A 19,553-nucleotide genomic window follows, 5' to 3' on the forward strand; every position below is an offset into this window, starting at 1 on the left:
GGAAAAGTACATAATGTGTAGTTCACTTTCTGGTACAAGAGTCACCTACCTGCCTGACCAAGCCACATTTCAACTTGCACCTATTTCCAGCCACTCTCGTCCATAATTGCTTAGCTACTTTAATTTCACTTGGTGCTCCTGTCAAATTACCAAGGATGGTTTCTTTCTGCAATTCAAGGAATCTATTGAGCAAATGGCCATTCCCACCTGGCTCATACTGCATTTGCTTTAAGTAAACATGTCTTTTCCTCTCACCCCCCCTCCCCACAAATGATAGTGGAGCCGAAGAAGGGTGGACAGTTTAGGTAGAAGTGAGTGACTGCATTTTCCTGGCTGAACAAATTGCACTCAGAATCCTGTGTAAGAGCCCCTACACTTGCCAAAATGGCAAGAAGACATGTCAAACTCAGTTAGTGAGGTCAGGAATTGTTTATTGAAAGTTTCTATACCGTTACTAAATGACTGGGGGGGTCAATTCAGAGTGTTTTACATGAGCTTCTGTAATAAGTGTTACAAAATGGTGATGGTTTTCCATGCATGAGCTTCTGTAGTGGTGTTACAATACAGAATTAGAGAGTTATTAAAGGAATGAAGCTAAAGGAACATTTATTATTACAGAAACAGTTCTGGAAGAGGTGGGCCTAGCCGAGCTGAACGAAAGCTGGCACTATCTGTTCTGAGTGCAGGTTCAGTGTCTTTCAGTCTCTCGGGACTCCTACTGGCCTTTCACATTTAGGCATATTGACAGCAGTGAATTTACCCAAGAAGCCTCATGGGTTTTTTTTGCCGACTGCTGTTTCTCTTTTAAGAAGCAGATTTGTAATTCAGGTACCTAGCCTGGCTTTAAGCCACAGAGGCGGTCACATGTATGACAGAGCAGACAAGACTCCTGGTCTTCATTGCTTGCACGGGATCCTATGCAAATACACACAACAATCCTGGCTTTGTTTTCTCAGAACAGGTTCCTGTTTGCCACAGAGAGATACTGGCTCTTCACTGTATCATAGTGTTCAGCGTTTCTTATAGACACAGGCTTTCAGTTGCAGGCCTGGCAGCTTCCCCTTTGAGCGAGGAGGGCCCGTCTTCAAGAAATCAAATGTGTAAAAAAAGCTATTGCTCATATCCTACACGGAAAGAAAGAGAAAACAGATGATGAAAAAAAAAACTTCATAAGGGTATATTAGCAAATTTAGTACATGTTAAATACTTTGTAGCAGTGGTTCCCAACCCTGTCCTGGAGGACCACCAGCCAGTCTGGTTCTTCAGGATAACCCTAATGAATACGAAAGAGGCAGATTTGCATGCCTGTCACCACCATTACATGCAAATCTCTCTCATCCTGAAAACCTGGCTGGCTGATCCTCCAGGACAGGGATGGGAATCACTGGTCTAGAGGGCATTTCATGTGCACTTTAGCAAACAGACTCCTTGACTTGATAAAACTTGTGAAATGATTATAAAGAGTTGCCAAAAGTACAACCTAAAACTGAGAGTTACGAAGGACCAAGCGATTCTTCTCATCTGCTGGGACAAATGTTGCCCTCTGAATTCTTCTCAGATGAAAACTTCTGACAACATTCTTATTTTCTTATGTTCTTTGTTAATATGATTAGATTGGGAAATAAAAGATTATTCTTTAGACAGCAACTACAAACTTGGTTGTTTTTACAATCTATGAGGTAAGATACAGATTGTTTCATTTTTCACAAATTATTCTATTTGTATAGAATTATTTATTTTGAGGTGAACTGATTTATTGGGTAGCCAAGCATTAAGAGGGAGTCTAAAAGGTTATTTTTCCCTGTCAGATCATTTTGACTAATTTGTAGTCTTTATACTTAAAAATCTGTGATTGCTATTATTGATTTGACAGTAACTTAACCATTTATTGAACCACAGCAATCCCAGCTTTCTAATTAATGGAGATTAGCTTTTGTAAGAAAAATCAAATTTAATAACTTCAATTTAAAAAAGTAGATTATTTTAATTAGTTTATATTTCATTTGCATTTATTATTTTTTTAACTACAATAAAATGATATTTGGGCTCTTTCTTTTCTCAGCTACAGACTATGATGTTCAGTGTGTTACACAGGCTGTCAGGTGAGTCACTGGTCCAGGGTGCTCATTCCACTCCTGTGTGAAATTGACGAGTTCTTGAGTGTATGTATATTACCTTGTAAATATTCTTAAAGCCCAGGTTTGCCAGAGCACTGATGAATGCTCTAATATCTTCAAAGCGGCTGGCGACCTCTGCGATCTTTAGGATACCACTGTGCAGAAAGGAAAGTGAAGTGAAGTGAGGTGGAGAGGACAGATAGAGCAAAGAAAATACTAGCGAAAAGGCCTGTCACCAAGTCTCTCCATCCTGCCCTCCTCTGACCTCTCTCTTGCTAAGGAGATTTGGCTCAGCTTCTAACAGCAGTGCTTCTCAACCCTCTCCGGGAGGCAGGAGCCAATGTTTCAAAATGATTACGGATGCTAAACCCAACAATTTGCTCAATATAGGGGGTGCTCAAGCTCCCACAGAGCTGGATCCTAGGAGAGGCACCCCTATCCGGTTGGTCAGATTTTTAGGACCACCACAATGACAATTTGTGTACATAGGAAGCCCTTCTATGTTCAGTTCAGTTTATTTGATAGACTGCAAATATAAACAGTAAATCTAGGCAGTTAACAAAATAAAGTTAAGAGGGAGGGAACACGTTTAAAACAGTATTAGAACAAACATGATTAGTAGCAGTGGTAGATTCCTTGAAGGACTCTTCAACTTTAAGAAAGCAAGAAAAACATACCTGTTCACCTAACTCCCCCGCCCATGACCGTTAAGAACATAAGCAGTGCCTCTGCTGGGTTGGACCAGAGGTCCATCACGCCCAGCAATCCGCTCACGCGGCAGTCCATCAGGTCCAGGACCTGTATAATAATCCTCTATCTATACCCTTCTATCCCCTTTTCCTTCAGGAAATTATCTAATCCCTTCTTGAACCCCAATACCGTACTCTGTCCTACCACACCCTCAGGAAGCGCATTCCAGTTGTCCACCACTCTTTGGGTGAAGAAGAACTTCCTAGCATTAGTTCTCAATCTGTCCCCTTTTAATTTTTCCGAATGCCCTCTCGTTCTTGTAGTTTTCGAAAGTTTGAAGAATCTGTCCCTCTCTACTTTCTCTATGCCCTTCATGATCTTGTAAGTCTCTATCATGTCCCCTCTAAGTCTCCGCTTTTTCAGGGAAAAGAGCCCCAGTTTCTCTAATTTCTCAGCATATGAAAGGTTTTCCATACCCTTTATCAATCGTGTAGCTCTTTTCTGAACCCTCTAGAGTATCGCCATATCCTTCTTAAGGTACAGCGACCAATATTGGACGCAGTACTCCAGGTGCGGGCGCTCCCTCGCCCGATACAACGGCAGAATAACTTATTTCGTTCTGGTTGTAATACCTTTCTTGATAATACCTAGCATCCTTTTTGCCTTCTTAGAGGCCGCTGCGCACTGTGCCGACGGCTTCATTGTGTTGTCCACTATTACCCCCAAGTCCTTTTCTTGGGTACTTTCACCCATCACCAGCCCTCCCATCGTAAAGCTGTACTTCGGGTTTCTGTTTCCTACATGCAAGACTACATTTCTCTACATTAAACTTCATCTGCCATCTCGTCGCCCACTCTTCTAGTTTGTTCAGGTCCCTTTGTAAATCTTCACAGTCCTCTTTAGTCCTAAACCCACTAAATAGTTTAGTGTCAACTGCAAATTTTATTACTTCGCACTTCGTCCCTATTTCTAGATCATTTATAAATATATTGAACAGCAGAGGTCCGAGTACCGACCCCTGCGGAACACCACTCGTGACCCTCCTCCAGTCCGAGTAGTGGCCCTTCACTCCCACCCTTTGCCTCCTACCTGCCAACCAATTTCTGATCCATCTATGTACGTCTCCTTCTACCCCATGGTTCTTCAGTTTCCACAGTAGGTGTTCATGGGGTACCTTGTCAAAGGCTTTTTGGAAATCCAGGTATATGATGTCAATGGGGTCCCCTTTGTCCATCCGTTTGTTAATTCCTTCAAATTAGTGCAATAAGTTCGTTTGGCACGATCTTCCCTTGCAGAATGTTTTCATCAGTTTGTTCCTTTCTAGATGCTCATCGATGCTGTTTTTTTATCAGCGCTTCTGCCATCTTCCCTGGAACCGAAGTCAAACTTACCGGTCTGTAGTTCCCCGGGTCGCCTCTCGATCCTTTTTTGAAGATGGGCGTAACATTAGCTATCTTCCAATCCTCCGGGATCATGCCTGTTTGCAGGGATAGATTGCAAACCTGCTGTAGTAGTTCCGCTATTTCCTCCTTTAGTTCTTTCAATACCCTAGGATGGATTCCGTCCGGGCCTGGAGATTTGTCAGTTTTTAATCTTTCTATCTGCTTGTGTAGGTCTTCAAGGCTTACCTCCATGGATGTTAATTTTTGTGCTTGATCTCCTTTGAAGATTTGTTCAGGTTCCGGCACGTTGGATGTGTCCTCATTTGTAAATACTGATGAAAAGAAAATGTTTAGTGTATCCGCCGCTTTTTTTTCCTCCTTCACCACTCCTTTCCTATCTCAGTCAAACAGCAGTCCTACCTCCTCCCTTGCCAACTGCTTCCCTTTAACATATCTGAAGAACGGTTTGAAATTTCGTGCTTCCCTGGCTAGCCTCTCTTCATATTCTCTTTTTGCTCTTCTAACCACGAGGTGACATTCTTCTTGATGCTTCCTGGGCTCTTTCCAGTTCTCCCCGGTTTTGTGCATTGATACAAGATCCTCGGTATGTGATGTGTTACGATAAAAACTTGTACTGAAAAATCTTGAACTGTAACTAGGGCAATTTGTAACCTGTTAACTGTATATTGTATATGTTGACCTATAACCCATCCTGGGCTCCTTGGGGAGGACGGGATAGAAAATGAATGAAACGAATAAAAAGGTGGTTTCTGCTTAAAATTAAGGTCAGTCTAGAAGAGGTATGCAGACAGACTGACAGGCTTAAAAACAACAAATTTCCTGGACCGGATAGCATCCATCCAAGGGTAATCAAGGAACTGAAAGGGGTTATAGCTGAACTGCTTCAACTAAAAACCAATCTGTCGATCAAATCGGGAATGATTCCGGAAGGCTGGAAAGTGGCGAATGTTACGCCGATCTTCAGGAAAGGTTCAAGGGGAGATCTGGGAAACTACAGGCCGGTGAGTCTGACCTCGGTACTGAGAAATATAGTAGAGGCGCTGATAAAGGACCGCATTGTTGACCACCTTGACTGACACAATCTGATGAGGATCAGCCAGCATGGATTCAGCAAAGGAAGATCTTGTTTGACAAACTTGCTGCATTCTTCAAGGGAGTTAACAGGCAGATAGACAAAAGTGACCCGGTCGACATTGTATATCTGGATTTTCAGAAGGCGTTTGACAAGGTCCTGCATGAACATAGACATATAGAACATCACGGCAGAAAAGGGCCACGGCCCATCTAGTCTGCCCACCCTAATGGCCCACCCCCTAACTACCTCCATGAATAATAATAATAATAACAACTTATATACCACAATACCGTGAAGTTCTATGCGGTTTACAGAAGATTAAGCAAAGGTAACAAATTGAATTGACTTTAAGAGGGGAGGAAGAAAGAGAATTAATAGGACAGGAAATTCATTGTTGAGGAGAGAGTGATCAAAAGGACAAGTTAATCGCTATAGAGGGGAGAGAGAAGAGAGGATCAGTTGTCTAGATGCTTTAGGAACAAGTGTGTTTTTAGACGTTTCCTAAATTCCCCATAAGAAGAGATCCCACATGCCAATCCCATGGGATCGCCACGTGGGATCTTTTCACAGAAAAAGGTAGGGGAGAGTTATTGGGGTGGGCAGACTTGGTGGGCCGTGGCCCTTATCTGCCGTCTATTTCTATGTTTCTATGTTTTCTTAAAATCTGGCATGCTGCTTGCCTCAATTACCTGTTGTGGAAGATTATTCCAGCGATCAACCACCCTTTCGGTGAAGAAATATTTTCTGGTGTCGCCATGAAATTTCCCACCCCTGATTTTCAACGGATGCCCTCTTGTTGCCGTGGGTCCTTTAAGGAAAAAGAGATCCTCTTCCACCTCGATACAGCCTGTGACATATTTGAACGTCTCGATCATGTCTCCCCTCTCTCTGCGTTCCTCGAGTGAGTACAGCTGCAACTTACCCAGTCGTTCCTCATACGGGAGATCCTTGAGTCCTGAGACCATCCTGGTGGCCATTTGCTGAACCGACTCAACTCTCCGCTAGAGAGCTGCACGGGAACGGGGATCCCGCGGGTTCCCCCTTTGGGTCGCGGGGATCCCGTGGGGACGCCCCCTAGGGTCGCGAGGTTCCTGCGGGGTTGGATCGCAGTGCACGACTCGAGCCGCGAGGGTAGTCTCCTTCTCCTTCTCTGCCTTGCCGCAGCACACAGCCGACCGGAAGTCTTCCCGATGTCAGCGCTGACAAAGGCTTAAGCAAAGCCCTCCCTTCCTCTGACGTCAGCGCTGACATTGGGAAGACTTCCGGTTGGCTGTATGCGGCAGGGCAGGTAGGGAGAAGGCAATGGCGTACGAAAGAGAGAGGGTGGTCCGCCCCGGGGAATGTGCACAGCCGGTCAGGTCCCCCGATCGACCGACAACAGGCCCAGCCGACAAATCTCCCTGCCCTGTAGCCACGAATCTAAATTACCTCTTACAGCAGCTTCAATACTCCAGCTGCTGTAAGAAGGTAATTTAGATTCACGGCTACAGGACAGGGAGATTTGTCCGACCGGGCCTGTTCTGTTGTCGGTCGGGTGGGGAAGCGCCACAAAGGTAACGGGCAGGGAGGGAGAAAGGAAGGAAAGGTGGAGTGGAGAAGAAAAGACACTTAAGGGAAATGGGTAAAACTGAGGGGGGAGAAGGCCGCTGAAAGCACTGGGGAAGACAAAGGGGTGGGGAAGGCCGCTGAAAGGACATGGGGAAGACGGGAGGGGGGGAAGGACGCTGAAAGCACATGGGGAAGACAGAGGGGGGGGAAGGACGCTGAAAGCACATGGGGAAGACAGAGGAGGGAGAAGGACGCTGAAAAGCACATGGGGAAGACGGGGGGGAGAAGGACACTGAAAGGACATGGGGAAGACGGGGGAGGACACTGAAAGGACATGGGGAAGACAGAGGGGGGAGAAGGACGCTGAAAAGACATGGGGAAGACAGGGGGGAGAAGGACGCTGAAAGGACATGGGGAAGACGGGGGGAGGACACTGAAAGGACATGGGGAAGACAGAGGGGGGAGAAGGACGCTGAAAAGACATGGGGAAGACAGGGGGGAGAAGGACGCTGAAAGGACATGGGGAAAGCAGAGGGGGGAGAAGGATGCTGCCTGACAGGACATGGGGAAGATGGGGGGGGGGGAGAGAAGGACGCTGAAAGGAAATGGGGAAGAGAGAGTGGGGAGAAGACGCTGGCAGAGAAGAAGACAGAGATGCTAGACTATGGGGGGAGCGGAGGGAAGATGATGGGTGCCAGACCAATTTGGGAGGGGGGAGAAAGGAAGAGGCACAGTAACAGAGCAAATGGAAGACATAGAGAGAAGGAAGGAATTGAATGAGAACATGAAGAAAGCAGAAACCAGGCAACAAAGGTAGGAAAAAAATTCTTTTATTTTTTATTTTTTTGCTTCAGGATAAAGTAGTATATTAGTTGTGTTGATAAAAATTTATGTCTTTTTGCTTATTTTTAAATGGGTTTCTACCAGAGCCTTTAATTCAGTAGCATAATTAAATGAAATACCTATTTCTGTAGTTTATAGGGATGGGCGGGGACGTAGGGGATTCCTCGCGGGGATGAAGGGGATTCCTCGCGGGGACGGGTGGGGACGGAGGGATTCCTCGCGGGGACGGGTGGGAGTTTGGCAGGGACGGGTGGAATTTCTGTACCCGCGCAACTCTCTACTCTCCGCACATCTTTTTGATAATGCGGCCTCCAGAATTGTACACAGTATTCCAGATGGGGTCTCACCATGGATTTGTACAACGGCATTATAACCTCGGGCTTACAGCTGACGAAACTTCTACGGATACAGCCCATGATTTGTCTAGCCCTTGATGAAGCTTTCTCCACTTGATTGGCAGTCTTCATGTCTTCGCTAATGATCACTCCCAAGTCACGTTCTGCTACAGTCCTTGCTAGGATCTCACCATTTAGGGTGTAAGTCCTGCATGGATTTTTGCCGCCAAGGTGCATGACCTTGCATTTTTGGCATTGAAACTTAGTTGACAAGTCTTTGACCAATGCTCCAGCAGGAGTAGGTCCTGGGTCATACTGTCGGGCATTGAGCTTTTGTCGGGCACTGTGCTTTCATCTGTTGTGGGGTTGCCTACCATGTTGCATAGTTTGGCGTCATCGGCGAATTTTTACCTCGAAGCCCCTCAGCCAAGTCTCTTACGAAGATGTTAAATAGGATCGGGCCCAAGACCAAGCCCTGCGGCACTCCGCTGATCACCTCCATCGTATCGGAGAGGGTACCGTTTACCACTACCCTCTGAAGTCTACCTCTAAGCCAGTCCCTAACCCATGCAGTTAATGTTTCACCCAGTCCCATCGAACCCATCTTGCTCAATAACCTGCGGTGTGGGACGCTATCAAACGCTTTGCTGAAGTCCCCTATATCCAGCTTTCTTGTTACCCAGTCAAAGAAGCTGATCAGATTTGATTGGCAGGACCTTCCCTTCGTAAAACCATGTTGATGGGGATCTCGTAGATTCTCCTCGTTCAGGATCGTATCCAATTGGCGTTTGATTAGTGTTTCCATAAATTTACTCACTATTGATGTGAGACTCACCGGTCTATAATTCTCAGCCTCCGTCCTGCATCCCTTTTTGTGGAGTGGAATGACGTTAGCCATTTTCCAATCCAACGGGACTCTTCCTGTACTTAGGGAAATATTGAAGAGCGCGGATAACGGTTCCGCCAGGACGTCACTCAACTCCCTGAGCACCCTGGGGTGTAGTTTGTCCGGTCCCATAGCTTTGTTCACCTTGAGTCTTGATAGCTCCTTGTAGACACTGCTGGGCGTAAGCTCCTCGTAGACACTACTTCAAAAAATTTCAAGCCATGGGATTGAGGATGAAATACTCACGTGGATCAAAAACTGGTTGGTGGATAGAAAATAGAGTGGATGTAAATAGACAATACTCAGACTGGAAAAGCATCACCAGTGGAGTGCCGCAGGATTCGGTGCTTGGACCTGTGCTCTTCAACATATTTATAAACGACCTGGAAACTGGAACGTCGAGCGAGGTGATTAAATTTGCAGACAATACAAGTTATTCAGAGTAGTGAAGACGCAGGAGGATTGTGAAGACCTGCAACAGGACATAAAACATACTCGAGAAAAGGGCCGTGACATGGCAAATGAAGCTTAACATGGATAAGTGTAAGGTGATGCATGTCGGTAACAAAAATCTTGTACACGAATACAGGATGTCTGGTATAGTACCTGGAGAGACCCCCCAGGAAAGAGACTTGGGAGTACTGGTTGACAATTGAAGCCGTCTGTGCAATGCGCAGCGGCAGCGAAAAGGGCGAACAGAATGCTTGGAATGATGAAGAAGGTGATCACGAACAGATTGGAGAAGGTTATCATGCCGCTGTAATGGGCCGTGGTGCAACCCCCCCCCCTGGAATACTGCATCCAGGACTGGTTGCCGTACTTGAAAAAGGACACGGTACTACTCGAAAGGGTCCAGAGAAGAGCGACTAAAATGGTTAAGGGGCTGGAGAAGTTGTCGTATAGCGAAAGATTAGAGAAACTGGTCCTCTTCTCCCTTGAAACAAGGAGACTGAGAGGGGACATGATTGAAACATTCAAGATAATAGACAGGTTGTTCACCCTCTCCAAGGTAGGAAGAATGAGAGGGCACTCTCTAAAGTTAAAAGGGGATAGATTCCGTACAAACGTAAGGAAGTTCTTTTTCACCCAGAGAGTGGTGGAAAACTGGAATGCTTTTCCGGAGGCTGTTGTAGGGGGAAACACCCTCCAGGGATTCAAGACAAAGTAAGACAAGTTCCTGCTAGACCAGAATGTACGCAGGTAAGGCTAGACTCAGTTAGGGCTCAGGTCCTTGACCTAGGGGCCGTTGTGGGAGCAGACTGTTGGGCATGATAGACCACTGGTCTGACCCAGCAGTGGCAATTTTTATGTTCTAAGAAGAATCATGGAGGAAAGTCCAAATGAAATGCCACAGAAAAATAGTAGGCCTTCAGTAGACTTGCGCTCTGGCACCTGAAGCCATGAAGCAGCAATTCCATCTACAGGAAGAAACTGACACCCAACACCTGGCAAATACAAATTAACACAAAACGAATTCTTACTGCTCAATCCACCCAAATAGTCAGATACTCCATTAAGTCCATCCCCTGGGGAGACTGATCTCATCCCTATTGAAGGGCTTACAAGCACAATGTGAACTCACCCTGGTTTCAGGACTCGATTTGCTTCCTCCAAGAATTCTCGTAGGTTTGTCCCCATAAGTGCTAAGCAAAACACAGCAATATCGACAGACTCATCCTGCAGTGGAACCTGCAACAGAGGTAAGAAAGCTTGAATCCTCTTTGTACATGAACATTGTTCCGTTCCACACACTTCCCTTGGGCCTCACTATTCGAACAATTCTCTCCCATGTAGGCAAAAGGTGAGAATGATTCATACTGGATGAAAGGAAGCTCTGGAATGAGGACATAGGATGAAGTTAAGAGGTGTTGGGCTCAGGAGTAATCTAAGGAAATACTTTTTTTTTACAGAAAGGGTGATAGATGTGTGGAACAGTCTCCCAGAAGAAGTGGTGGAGACAGACTGTGTATGATTTCAAGAAAGCCTGGGATAGGCACGTGGGATCTTTTAGAGAAAGGAAGAGATAATGGTTACTGCAGATGGGCAGACTGGATGGGCCATTTGGCCTTTATCTGTCATCATGTTCCTATGCCTCACATCTCATCTACCAAAGCAAAGAACACTAAAGACTTCAGAGGGAGGCAACTGAAGTTTTAAATACCTTTGGAGCGTTTATTCCTAGCCCCAGCCCAATGGAAAGATACTGTACATACACATCCCCAAAGCAGTCCCCACTACCCTTCAACCCTCCACAGCCTCTCATCCCCAGAGCCACCACCTCTCTGAGAACCTCCCCACAGTCCCATGATCTCATACCTTGGCCATGTCACATACAGTCACAAGGTCATTCAGTGCCACAAGGTCAAACGAATGCACTGTGTTTCTGACACTGAGAGCAATTTTACAATCTCCACATCCAAAGTCTGCAACCACAAGAGAGGCTGGCCTGAAGGAGAGAATAAAACGGAAAATGAGGCATAGGTCAGAGCAAAGATTCACCTGTTATCCTGTCCCCAACAGTGACCAATGCAGGTCACAAGCACCTGGCATGATCCTCTTGGCTTGTCTTCCTGCCAAGATCAGTGCGTTCTGAAAATTCAGCACTGTTGAAAACAAAGGCCAATCCCAAGTTTGTGGTAATGAATGCTATGACTTTTTCATGTGCAGGAGTAAAACTGTGGAATGGTCTTGTTAGCCAAATTTGGAAATGTGGTGATAGGAGTTCATTCAGGAAACTGCTGAAAACGCAATTGTTTGTTGATGCATTTCTTTGAGCATTTGACCTTTTATTTGTTCTGACTAGAGGTCTGCATGGGAACGGAGATCACGGGAATGCCACGGTCCCGTGGGAATCCCCCCTAACCCACGGGACTCCCACAGGGACCCCCCTCTGGCCAACGGGACTCCCATGGGGATGGAAGGCTTTGGAAGCAGGGTTCGTCCATATAATATAATGGACACGTCAGCCTTAGTAAAAGAGGGGGTTTATAAGTTAATTACCTGAACAAAAAACAAAAAAAGGTTTCCACAAGGAAAACAGCAGCGCAAACACAAAAGAAACTGTGGAATTGATGATCTTGTCAGAAGTAATTGCTGCTTTTTATGGGGACGGGCAGGGATGGAGGTAATTCCTTGCGGGGACGGAGAGGATCCTAATGGGGACAGAGAGGATCCTGGCGGGGACGGAGAGGATCCTGGCAGGGACGGGTGGGATTTCTGTCCCTGTGCACCTCTCTAGTTCTGACCTGTTTCAATATTTTATGTATGTTACTTTATTGTAAACCGTTTTGAAATAAGACGGTATAGAAATTTTAAAAATAAATAAGTAAAAAAATACATTTCCTGGAGTGTCCGCTTGTCTTAGTTCTTGTGATTTAATAGGCCTTTATCATCTCCTTTCAGCTGCCGAGCTCTAACCTGTGTATCCTTTCTTTCTGGGCATCATCCATCTCCCATATCACTCACTATCACCCTAGGCCTAAAGAGGGACAATGGATTTGTGACTTACTATTGGTGTGAAGGGATTTCGCTATCCTGAGGTCATCTCTTTTTGTCCCCTCTTGCTAACCACAGCTGCCAGTTGAGTTAAATGAACGAAGCTGCTGTTCACTCTCCCTTTCTACATCCTGCCCACTTCCTCCTCCAGGCATCTTCGTGTGTAGGAACCCATCCCCTGAATTTCATTTCACGCATCTAATGAAGTGGATTCTGCTCTTCGAAAGGTCACACCTCAAAAACTAGCAAAGGTGCCGCCTGCCTCTGTTGATTTTGTGAAAGACGACCAACGTGGCTATTCAGGGCCACCTAAGGCAGCACAATTTGGGGATGGTTTTGACATGGCATTCTACAAAAGCCTCATCATGATCAGCACAAAGCACTGAGCATGCATGGCTCCCACACTCTCTGCAATAATTTAGCTTTAAGTGTATTTTAACGTCTTACACACCATCCAGAGCAGTTTACAATTATAATAGTCTTCTACAGACATGCTGACCGCCTGCTGGCATCACCCTGGAGAGAGTAGGGAAGAGAGGAAGACCACGTCACATTTCACCAAGGGTTTGGGGGGAGGGGGGACAACACTATGGAAGTGCTTGTTTCATCCAGGGCTTTAGGAAGATCTCCTTAATTCCTTGTTTATTTCTACTCCCAAAATAGAAAGCAAAATGAAATAAAATTTCTGACCTCACTACTTATATATATATATATATTTTGTTAAATGGGCTGCCTACATGGAAGTTACAAAGGAAAAATTTGTCTTATTTGATAATTTTCTATCCTTTAGTCACAGCAGATGAATCCAGAGTCCCACCCTTTTATGTTTCTTTAGGCTCTCCTTTGCTCTGTCGGCTAGCATATATATATATATATATATATATATATATATATATATATGACAGAACTCAGGTTTTGTGTTCTCTGTCTCCACCTGCTGGTGGATGGTCATAACCCACTTGTCTCTGGATTCATCCGCTGCTGATCACAGGAGCCAGTTGTATGGGTGCTGGAGCACCCCCAATATTTAAGAAATGCCTTGACTGTGTCCAGGAAGAGGTAATTTTCATTGGGTTTAGCACCCCCAATAATTTTGAAAAGTTGGTTCCCATGCTGCTGATAGCATGAAAGTGCTGACACATTGACCGGTTACTGCTCAGTTTTTTCCATAATTAGATTTGTAAAACAGCTGCATCTGTGCTGCACATCCTTACATGTAATTTATAAAATGCTTCTCATTTGGCAAAGCTTTTAGTAAAATATCACTTAACTTGATTATGTCCCAGCATGGACATCTCAACTCCCATTTTAATGTTCTATTTAAAAATCAATTGTCTCATCCTTAGCCATATATTAACACTTTCAAAAAAAAAAATACCTAAGACTGGTAAAACAGAATTTCTCTTTGGTAAATTGATGTGAAAGTACCCCCCCTTCCTGGTTTACCCTATTATTCCACGTCACACTGAATAGTTTCTGATCTTTAAACAAAATGTGATATTAGATAAAGAGAAACTGAGTAAATGCTTAATAGTTTTTGATTATTACTCCATTTAAGAAACAAAGGGCTCCTTTTACTAAGCTGTCTTCTCATTCCCTCTGTAGTTCCCCCTCCTGATGCACCTTGTTCAGTTTGTCTGTCTTGACTAGATTGTAAGCTTTTCTGAGAAGGGACTGTCTCTTCTGTGTTTTGATGTACAGCGCTGCATATGTCTAGTAGCGCTATAGAAATAATTAGTACTAGTAGAGTGGCTGGCTGTGACAGCTAATACAGGGGTCATTACTATGCACTAACTGTCAGGATTGCCCATAGTGCAGCCAAATGCGCTGCCTGAAGAGGAGGCTGTAAATGCAACTGTGCTACTGGCAGTTTGGTAGTGAAGTGTACTCTCAATGTTGGTGGTCCAGTTGGAACCCAGAATAGCCCACTAAACCCTAACCCTAACCCTAACCCAAGCCTCTGCGATTCAGTAGATGAGCTAAGCTACTAGGGATAAGGACCCTGAGCTCCGCAAAGTTTTCTGCAGGCTGGCCAAACAGATCCCCTAGGGATTAACCTGCCAGCTGCAGACCCAAGTCTGCTTCTTCTCCACACAGGCAGACTTGTCCCCTTCACTCTGGTGGACCAACAGCTGCAAAAACCACAAAAAATGCCAAAAATAATAATATAGAGTAGATTAGAAAGACACCTTCCGGCTCATGTGCAGAGCCCTCTGGAGGAGTATTTGTACACCCAGAATGGATCCCCTTCTGCACGGCTCATGAGCATGGGGAGAATACCCTACTGTCCAGAATGACACACCAATGGCACTAGAAAATCTAATTATGACAGACAAACAGGACAAAAGGGCTCAGGGATGGGGCTTTTTCTCTGTGGTTTACACAATCAAAGCAGTTTCTATATTTTAGACAGGTACTTATTTTGCACCTAGGGCAATGAAGTGTTAAGGGACTTAGCCAGAGTCATATGGAGCTGCAGTAGGAATTGAACTCACTTTCTTTGGTACAATGTAAGCACTAGCACTGAATTTGTGAGATTGAGATTATACTCCATATATTCTGGTCTAGGAATGAGGACAAATAACCCATTTGGAGATACTGCCCCTGAATAACCATCCTAGGGATCATTTTATATTCATGTCTCAACTTTAATAGCCACACAGATAATTTAAGAAAGAAATCACTCATTTCTTTCTTTTTTTTAAATGTATATTTTGCATGCTCTTCTCATTGTAAAAGACATCCATCTTCTCTTTTATGCAATGGCCATAAATCCCTAGATTAGGGAATGTTCTCTTTTCAGACATTTCAAACACCTTTACTGTCATCAGGCTGCTATGCTGAGCCCTGAACTCTAAGCATTTAAGCTTGCTCCAGATTGCTTAACATTGGTTAGCTATCAGTCAAAGGATAAAATTTTAAACTTCTGTTACTCATGTGAAATCCTATTCTTGCCATCTGAGTTAGAAACCTTTCAAAGCTCTAAGCTCCTCTGGATCTAATCCTCTAATTCTTTTCCTGCTCTAGCCCTCATTTGGAACAAATTGCCAGTTCACCTAAGACAACCCACCACCTACCAACTACCTTGAATTCCTGAAGAAACTAAAGTCATACCTCTTCTCACTAAAGCCACTTTCTTATCCTTCTTCCCTTCTTTCTAAAACCAAGTCTTCTTCTAACAATGAAACTCAAGAATTTGATCTAAAGCAGAGATTCATAAGAACATAAGAAATGCCTCTGCTGGGTCAGACCAGAGATCCATCGTGCCCAGCAATCCGCTCACGCGGCGGCCCATCAGGTCCAGGACCTGTATAGTAATCCTCTATCTATACCCTTCTAGCCCCTTTTCCTTCAGGAAATCATCTAATCCCTTCTTGGACCCCAAAACCGTACTCTGTCCTATCACACCCTCTGGAAGCGCATTCCAGGCATCCACCACCCTTTGTGTGAAGAAGAACTTCCTAGCATTGGTTCTGAATCTGTCCCCTCTCAATTTTTCCGAATGCTCTCCTTGCAGAAAACTGCGGTATGTAAGACACTGTATTGTATAGTTTAGCTACCAGGATCCATTCTTATCTAAAGGTATGAACATTTTGAAGAGGCCTGGGCTAAAGATCAGATCATTCAATCAGAGCCTCCAGATGGGAGAAACAGACAGGTTATCTGCATTACCAGTGCATGAACTGAATAAGCGATGGTTGCTGTCACCCCATTCAGCTTTATCTATAGTACTCCCATACCTCAAGGTAAAGTTCTCCCTCAAGTTATAAATCTAGACCCTTCTTATAATATTTGTAAGTGAATCATTTATCGTACATTGCCTTGATGTACATAGGGGAAGGTAATATTAGGAAAAAAACAATAAACTGAAATTCTCTTTAAACTGTCCTGCAAGTCCCTGTTGCTACTCCCACCTGCCAATATAACCTATACCCTAGAGCCTTGTACTCCCCCGTGACCCTCCAGGTGCTCTGCCTCTGCACAAATTAGACTCAGAATGGGGTCTGGTGGACTCACCGGTTTCGCAGATATTTGATGATTTCATCTGTGGGATTCTGGGGCCAGCGCTGTAGCTGCGCGCTGAAGCCATAGTGATAGATCTGAAAGGCCTCGGGGTCTTGCTGAAAGAGACGCTGTGCTTCCTGGCTGCTAGAAGTGTACAGCTGCTGGTTAATGCAACGGAAACGTGCTGTTTTCAGACGTTCCTCCATCCTACTGCGCAGTGCCGCAGAGCGGTTGGCACACGTATCTGGCCCCTCTTGAGTTAAAGTCCCCTCAGGGTCTTTCTGCTGCAGGATCTTAGCCTCCACTTTCTTCCCAGTTACCGCCGACACATCTGCAGTGTACTTCTGCCCAAGGATCTTCTTCAGCTTCTTCAGATGAGCCTTCGTCACCTGTCTATTTTGTGGGGATAATTTTGGTCCATTTCTGGATAAGGCAATATTATCCTGGAAGCTGGATCCCTTGGACACTGCACAATTGTCACTTTTTAGGGAGGGGATGGTGCCACTCTTCATGGATCTATTGGTCCTGGGCTCTGTGAGATTGAGGCCTTTACTTTCTGGAGTCATTTTAAATTTATTTGTATTTCGCTTTTTGTTCTTCTGTTTATTTTTCCATTGTTTTCTGCTGAGCTGATGAACTGGTTCCCCCTCAAGTCTTGTGCTCAGAGTCTGCACTGTCATGGCCATTTCTTTCCCTGGTCCTTCCTGAGCAACACCTATGACAAGAAGGTGAATGGAGGAAAAATAAAGACAATTACAGTCGGTCATTCCTGCAAGGAAGCAGCACACCAGGTAGAAGGAAATGGTTGTATGACTCTATAGAAAAACATCAGTCATCCTACGCAGTCAATAAACCACACGTTGCTACGTTGCACTTTATATTTCTTTAGAATTAATGTCTAAACTGAAGCTGCCTGTGCCTATTAGCTGTGCTTTATACTGGATACTCCAGCAATTTAAAAATAACCCTTTGAAATGCTAGCCTATGTACTCTAAAACAGCCTTCCTAAGCTAAGAAAAAAAACAACTCCCTTGCTAAGTGGGCAGAGTACTTTAAATCAAATAAATTCCCAAGCTTATCTTTAGGATTCTTTTTCTTCATGTTTGTAAGCCATTTCCCAGCAAAGTCTTACCAGTGAAGATCTCTCTGTCTCTGGAAGTCCTCTCACAGCATCTCTGCTGAGTGAATGGTAGAACTGCCTCATTTTACACTCCAAAGTCACCTCAGAGGTCAGGAGTGGAGCTGAAGGGAATGGGCACCACTAGAGGTTATCCAAGCTGGGGCATGAAGGACCCATGAGAAAGCTCAGATTATAACCTGAGCAAAGATGACCAGCATTACCCCTGCTCAACTGCCACCTGGAATTAACCAGGCCAGGGGCTACCAGACAAGCACCAAGAAGGAGCTATTTTTTCTCTGTCTACATCTGCTGCTAGATGGACACAACTCATTCATTTTGGACTGGTATGGTACAGATGTAACGGGAGGGTGGGATTAACCAAAACAAAGCATGTTTTGGTCACTTTACAACCCGTTCATCTGAGCTGGTCTGGAGGGATGTAAGGAAACAAGGAAAACTGATTAACTTCCCAGCTGCACCAAGCTATAAGTAAAAGCCACAAGGTTTAGCTCTCTCCGTCTGCTGGCAGGTGGGCTTCTAAGTCTATACCTTGAAAACTCCTCAGTACACCAGCGCACAAGCCCAGTTCTTTATAATCTCTGCCAAGATAGAGTGCAATGAATGGATATCACTTCTCCTGCTAAAACACAGCACCTTGCCTTGAGCTCAGATTCAGATAAAGTTGAATAACTCTGAAATCCAAACCCAAGCCTTTTAATACAGATTTAATATCCCTATGCCTTAATTAATGCAAAGACTGTTCATTTTAAAAGCATTCTGATAGTGTCTTCCCATCAGATTTTTGAGAAAGTCATTTCATGAGTTAACTCCTGTCTGTTCTCATACCTCTGCTCTCCTTCAGCTTTGTGGCAGGTTTCTCAGACTTCATCTTGGGGTTCTTTAGATTTTGTTTCTTTTTCTTTACAGGCGTTTCAGATCTTGCTTTGGAAATCTCTAAATTTAGACACAGATTCTTTTTCCTGGTCTTTTTCTTGTGTTTTGAACATGTCACTGTTGTTTCAGCCTCATCATCCTCACATTTTGACAAGTCTTGGAATAGAAGGGGTCTCTTCTCATCTTGATAGCTTTGTGAGGCAGCCTCCAGCACACGAAGAGTCTCAAGGAGATGTTTTCTAAGTAACTTTTGTCCATTACCTGTAGCAATCTGCAGAAAGAACAGAAGCATCAACAAGCGATCAAACGGTGACGGGATAATTGCGCGCGAAACACCAGCATGCAGACAATTCAGCGCAAGACAGAAGCGTGCTGCCGAAAAACTTATTTTTTAAGAGCTCCGATGGGGGGGGTGTGGGGGTGGGGAACCCCACCCACTTTAATGCATAGTGTTCGCGCTGCCGTTGGGGGGGGGGTGCAACATTATAGACAAAACGGAACTTTTCCTGAAAAGAATCAGAAGCTGTTCCATTTTCTCTATAATGTGGGGGGTTGTACCCCCCACGCCCCTCCCAACAGCAGCGTGAACACTATGCATTAAAGTGGGTGGTTCCCACCCCCCCCCCCACTCCCCATCGGAGCTCTTAAAAAATAAGTTTTTCGGCGGCGCGCTTCTGTCTTGAGCTGAAATGTCGGCGCGCTGGTGTCTTGCGCACCACTGACTATGAACCAATCAAATACACAATTCCTATGCAAACAGCATACGATTTCTTACAAACTCCAGCTTGCGAGTTGTATTGCAGAAGACATCAATCATTTGTCTCTCTGGGAAGCGCCCATAAGCGAGTTGAGATGTCCTTTTCTCTGCTCTGCACCAGATTCTTTATTTTGGGGTTTTTAATCCAAACCTTTTTGAGACTTCCCAGTAGTCCTGGGACAGTTCTGCCTGGGAGAAGGGCCAGAAGTTGGAGTCTGCAACCAGGAGGGCAACACTTTTGGAAAAGAGCATCTGCCTGGCTGGCCTGCTCGAACACTAGGAGCTCAGAATTAGGTTTCCTGGGAGTGGTGCTCTCCGTTGCGGAGTCAGGCACTGGAGCGCAGGCTGTTTAGACTCTTTGATTGCCCAGGAAACTGTGCCCCTC

General features: G+C 44.9%; 1 protein-coding gene across 7 annotated transcripts in view; it reads right to left on the minus strand.

The window, feature by feature from the left end:
• Positions 1 to 414: 414 nt before the first annotated feature.
• The window catches only part of RRP8 (ribosomal RNA processing 8), a 56,934-nt gene continuing 37,795 nt past the window's right edge, over positions 415 to 19,553 (minus strand). For 6 of the 7 annotated variants that reach the window (XM_033949498.1, XM_033949502.1, XM_033949501.1 and 3 more), the window contains 6 exons: positions 18,364 to 18,682; positions 16,410 to 17,112; positions 11,214 to 11,343; positions 10,480 to 10,586; positions 2,176 to 2,272; positions 415 to 1,124 (listed from right to left, as the gene is read on the minus strand). In XM_033949498.1, coding sequence (XP_033805389.1) covers positions 1,011 to 1,124; positions 2,176 to 2,272; positions 10,480 to 10,586; positions 11,214 to 11,343; positions 16,410 to 17,112; positions 18,364 to 18,682 — 1,470 coding nt within the window. In that variant the 3' untranslated portion in view covers positions 415 to 1,010. The remainder of the gene's footprint in view (positions 1,125 to 2,175; positions 2,273 to 10,479; positions 10,587 to 11,213; positions 11,344 to 16,409; positions 17,113 to 18,363; positions 18,683 to 19,553) is intronic. The other variant, XM_033949500.1, reaches the window with a different exon arrangement.

Source organism: Geotrypetes seraphini, chromosome 6 (genome assembly GCF_902459505.1).
Source record: "Geotrypetes seraphini chromosome 6, aGeoSer1.1, whole genome shotgun sequence".
Taxonomy (NCBI): Eukaryota; Metazoa; Chordata; class Amphibia; order Gymnophiona; family Dermophiidae; genus Geotrypetes; species Geotrypetes seraphini.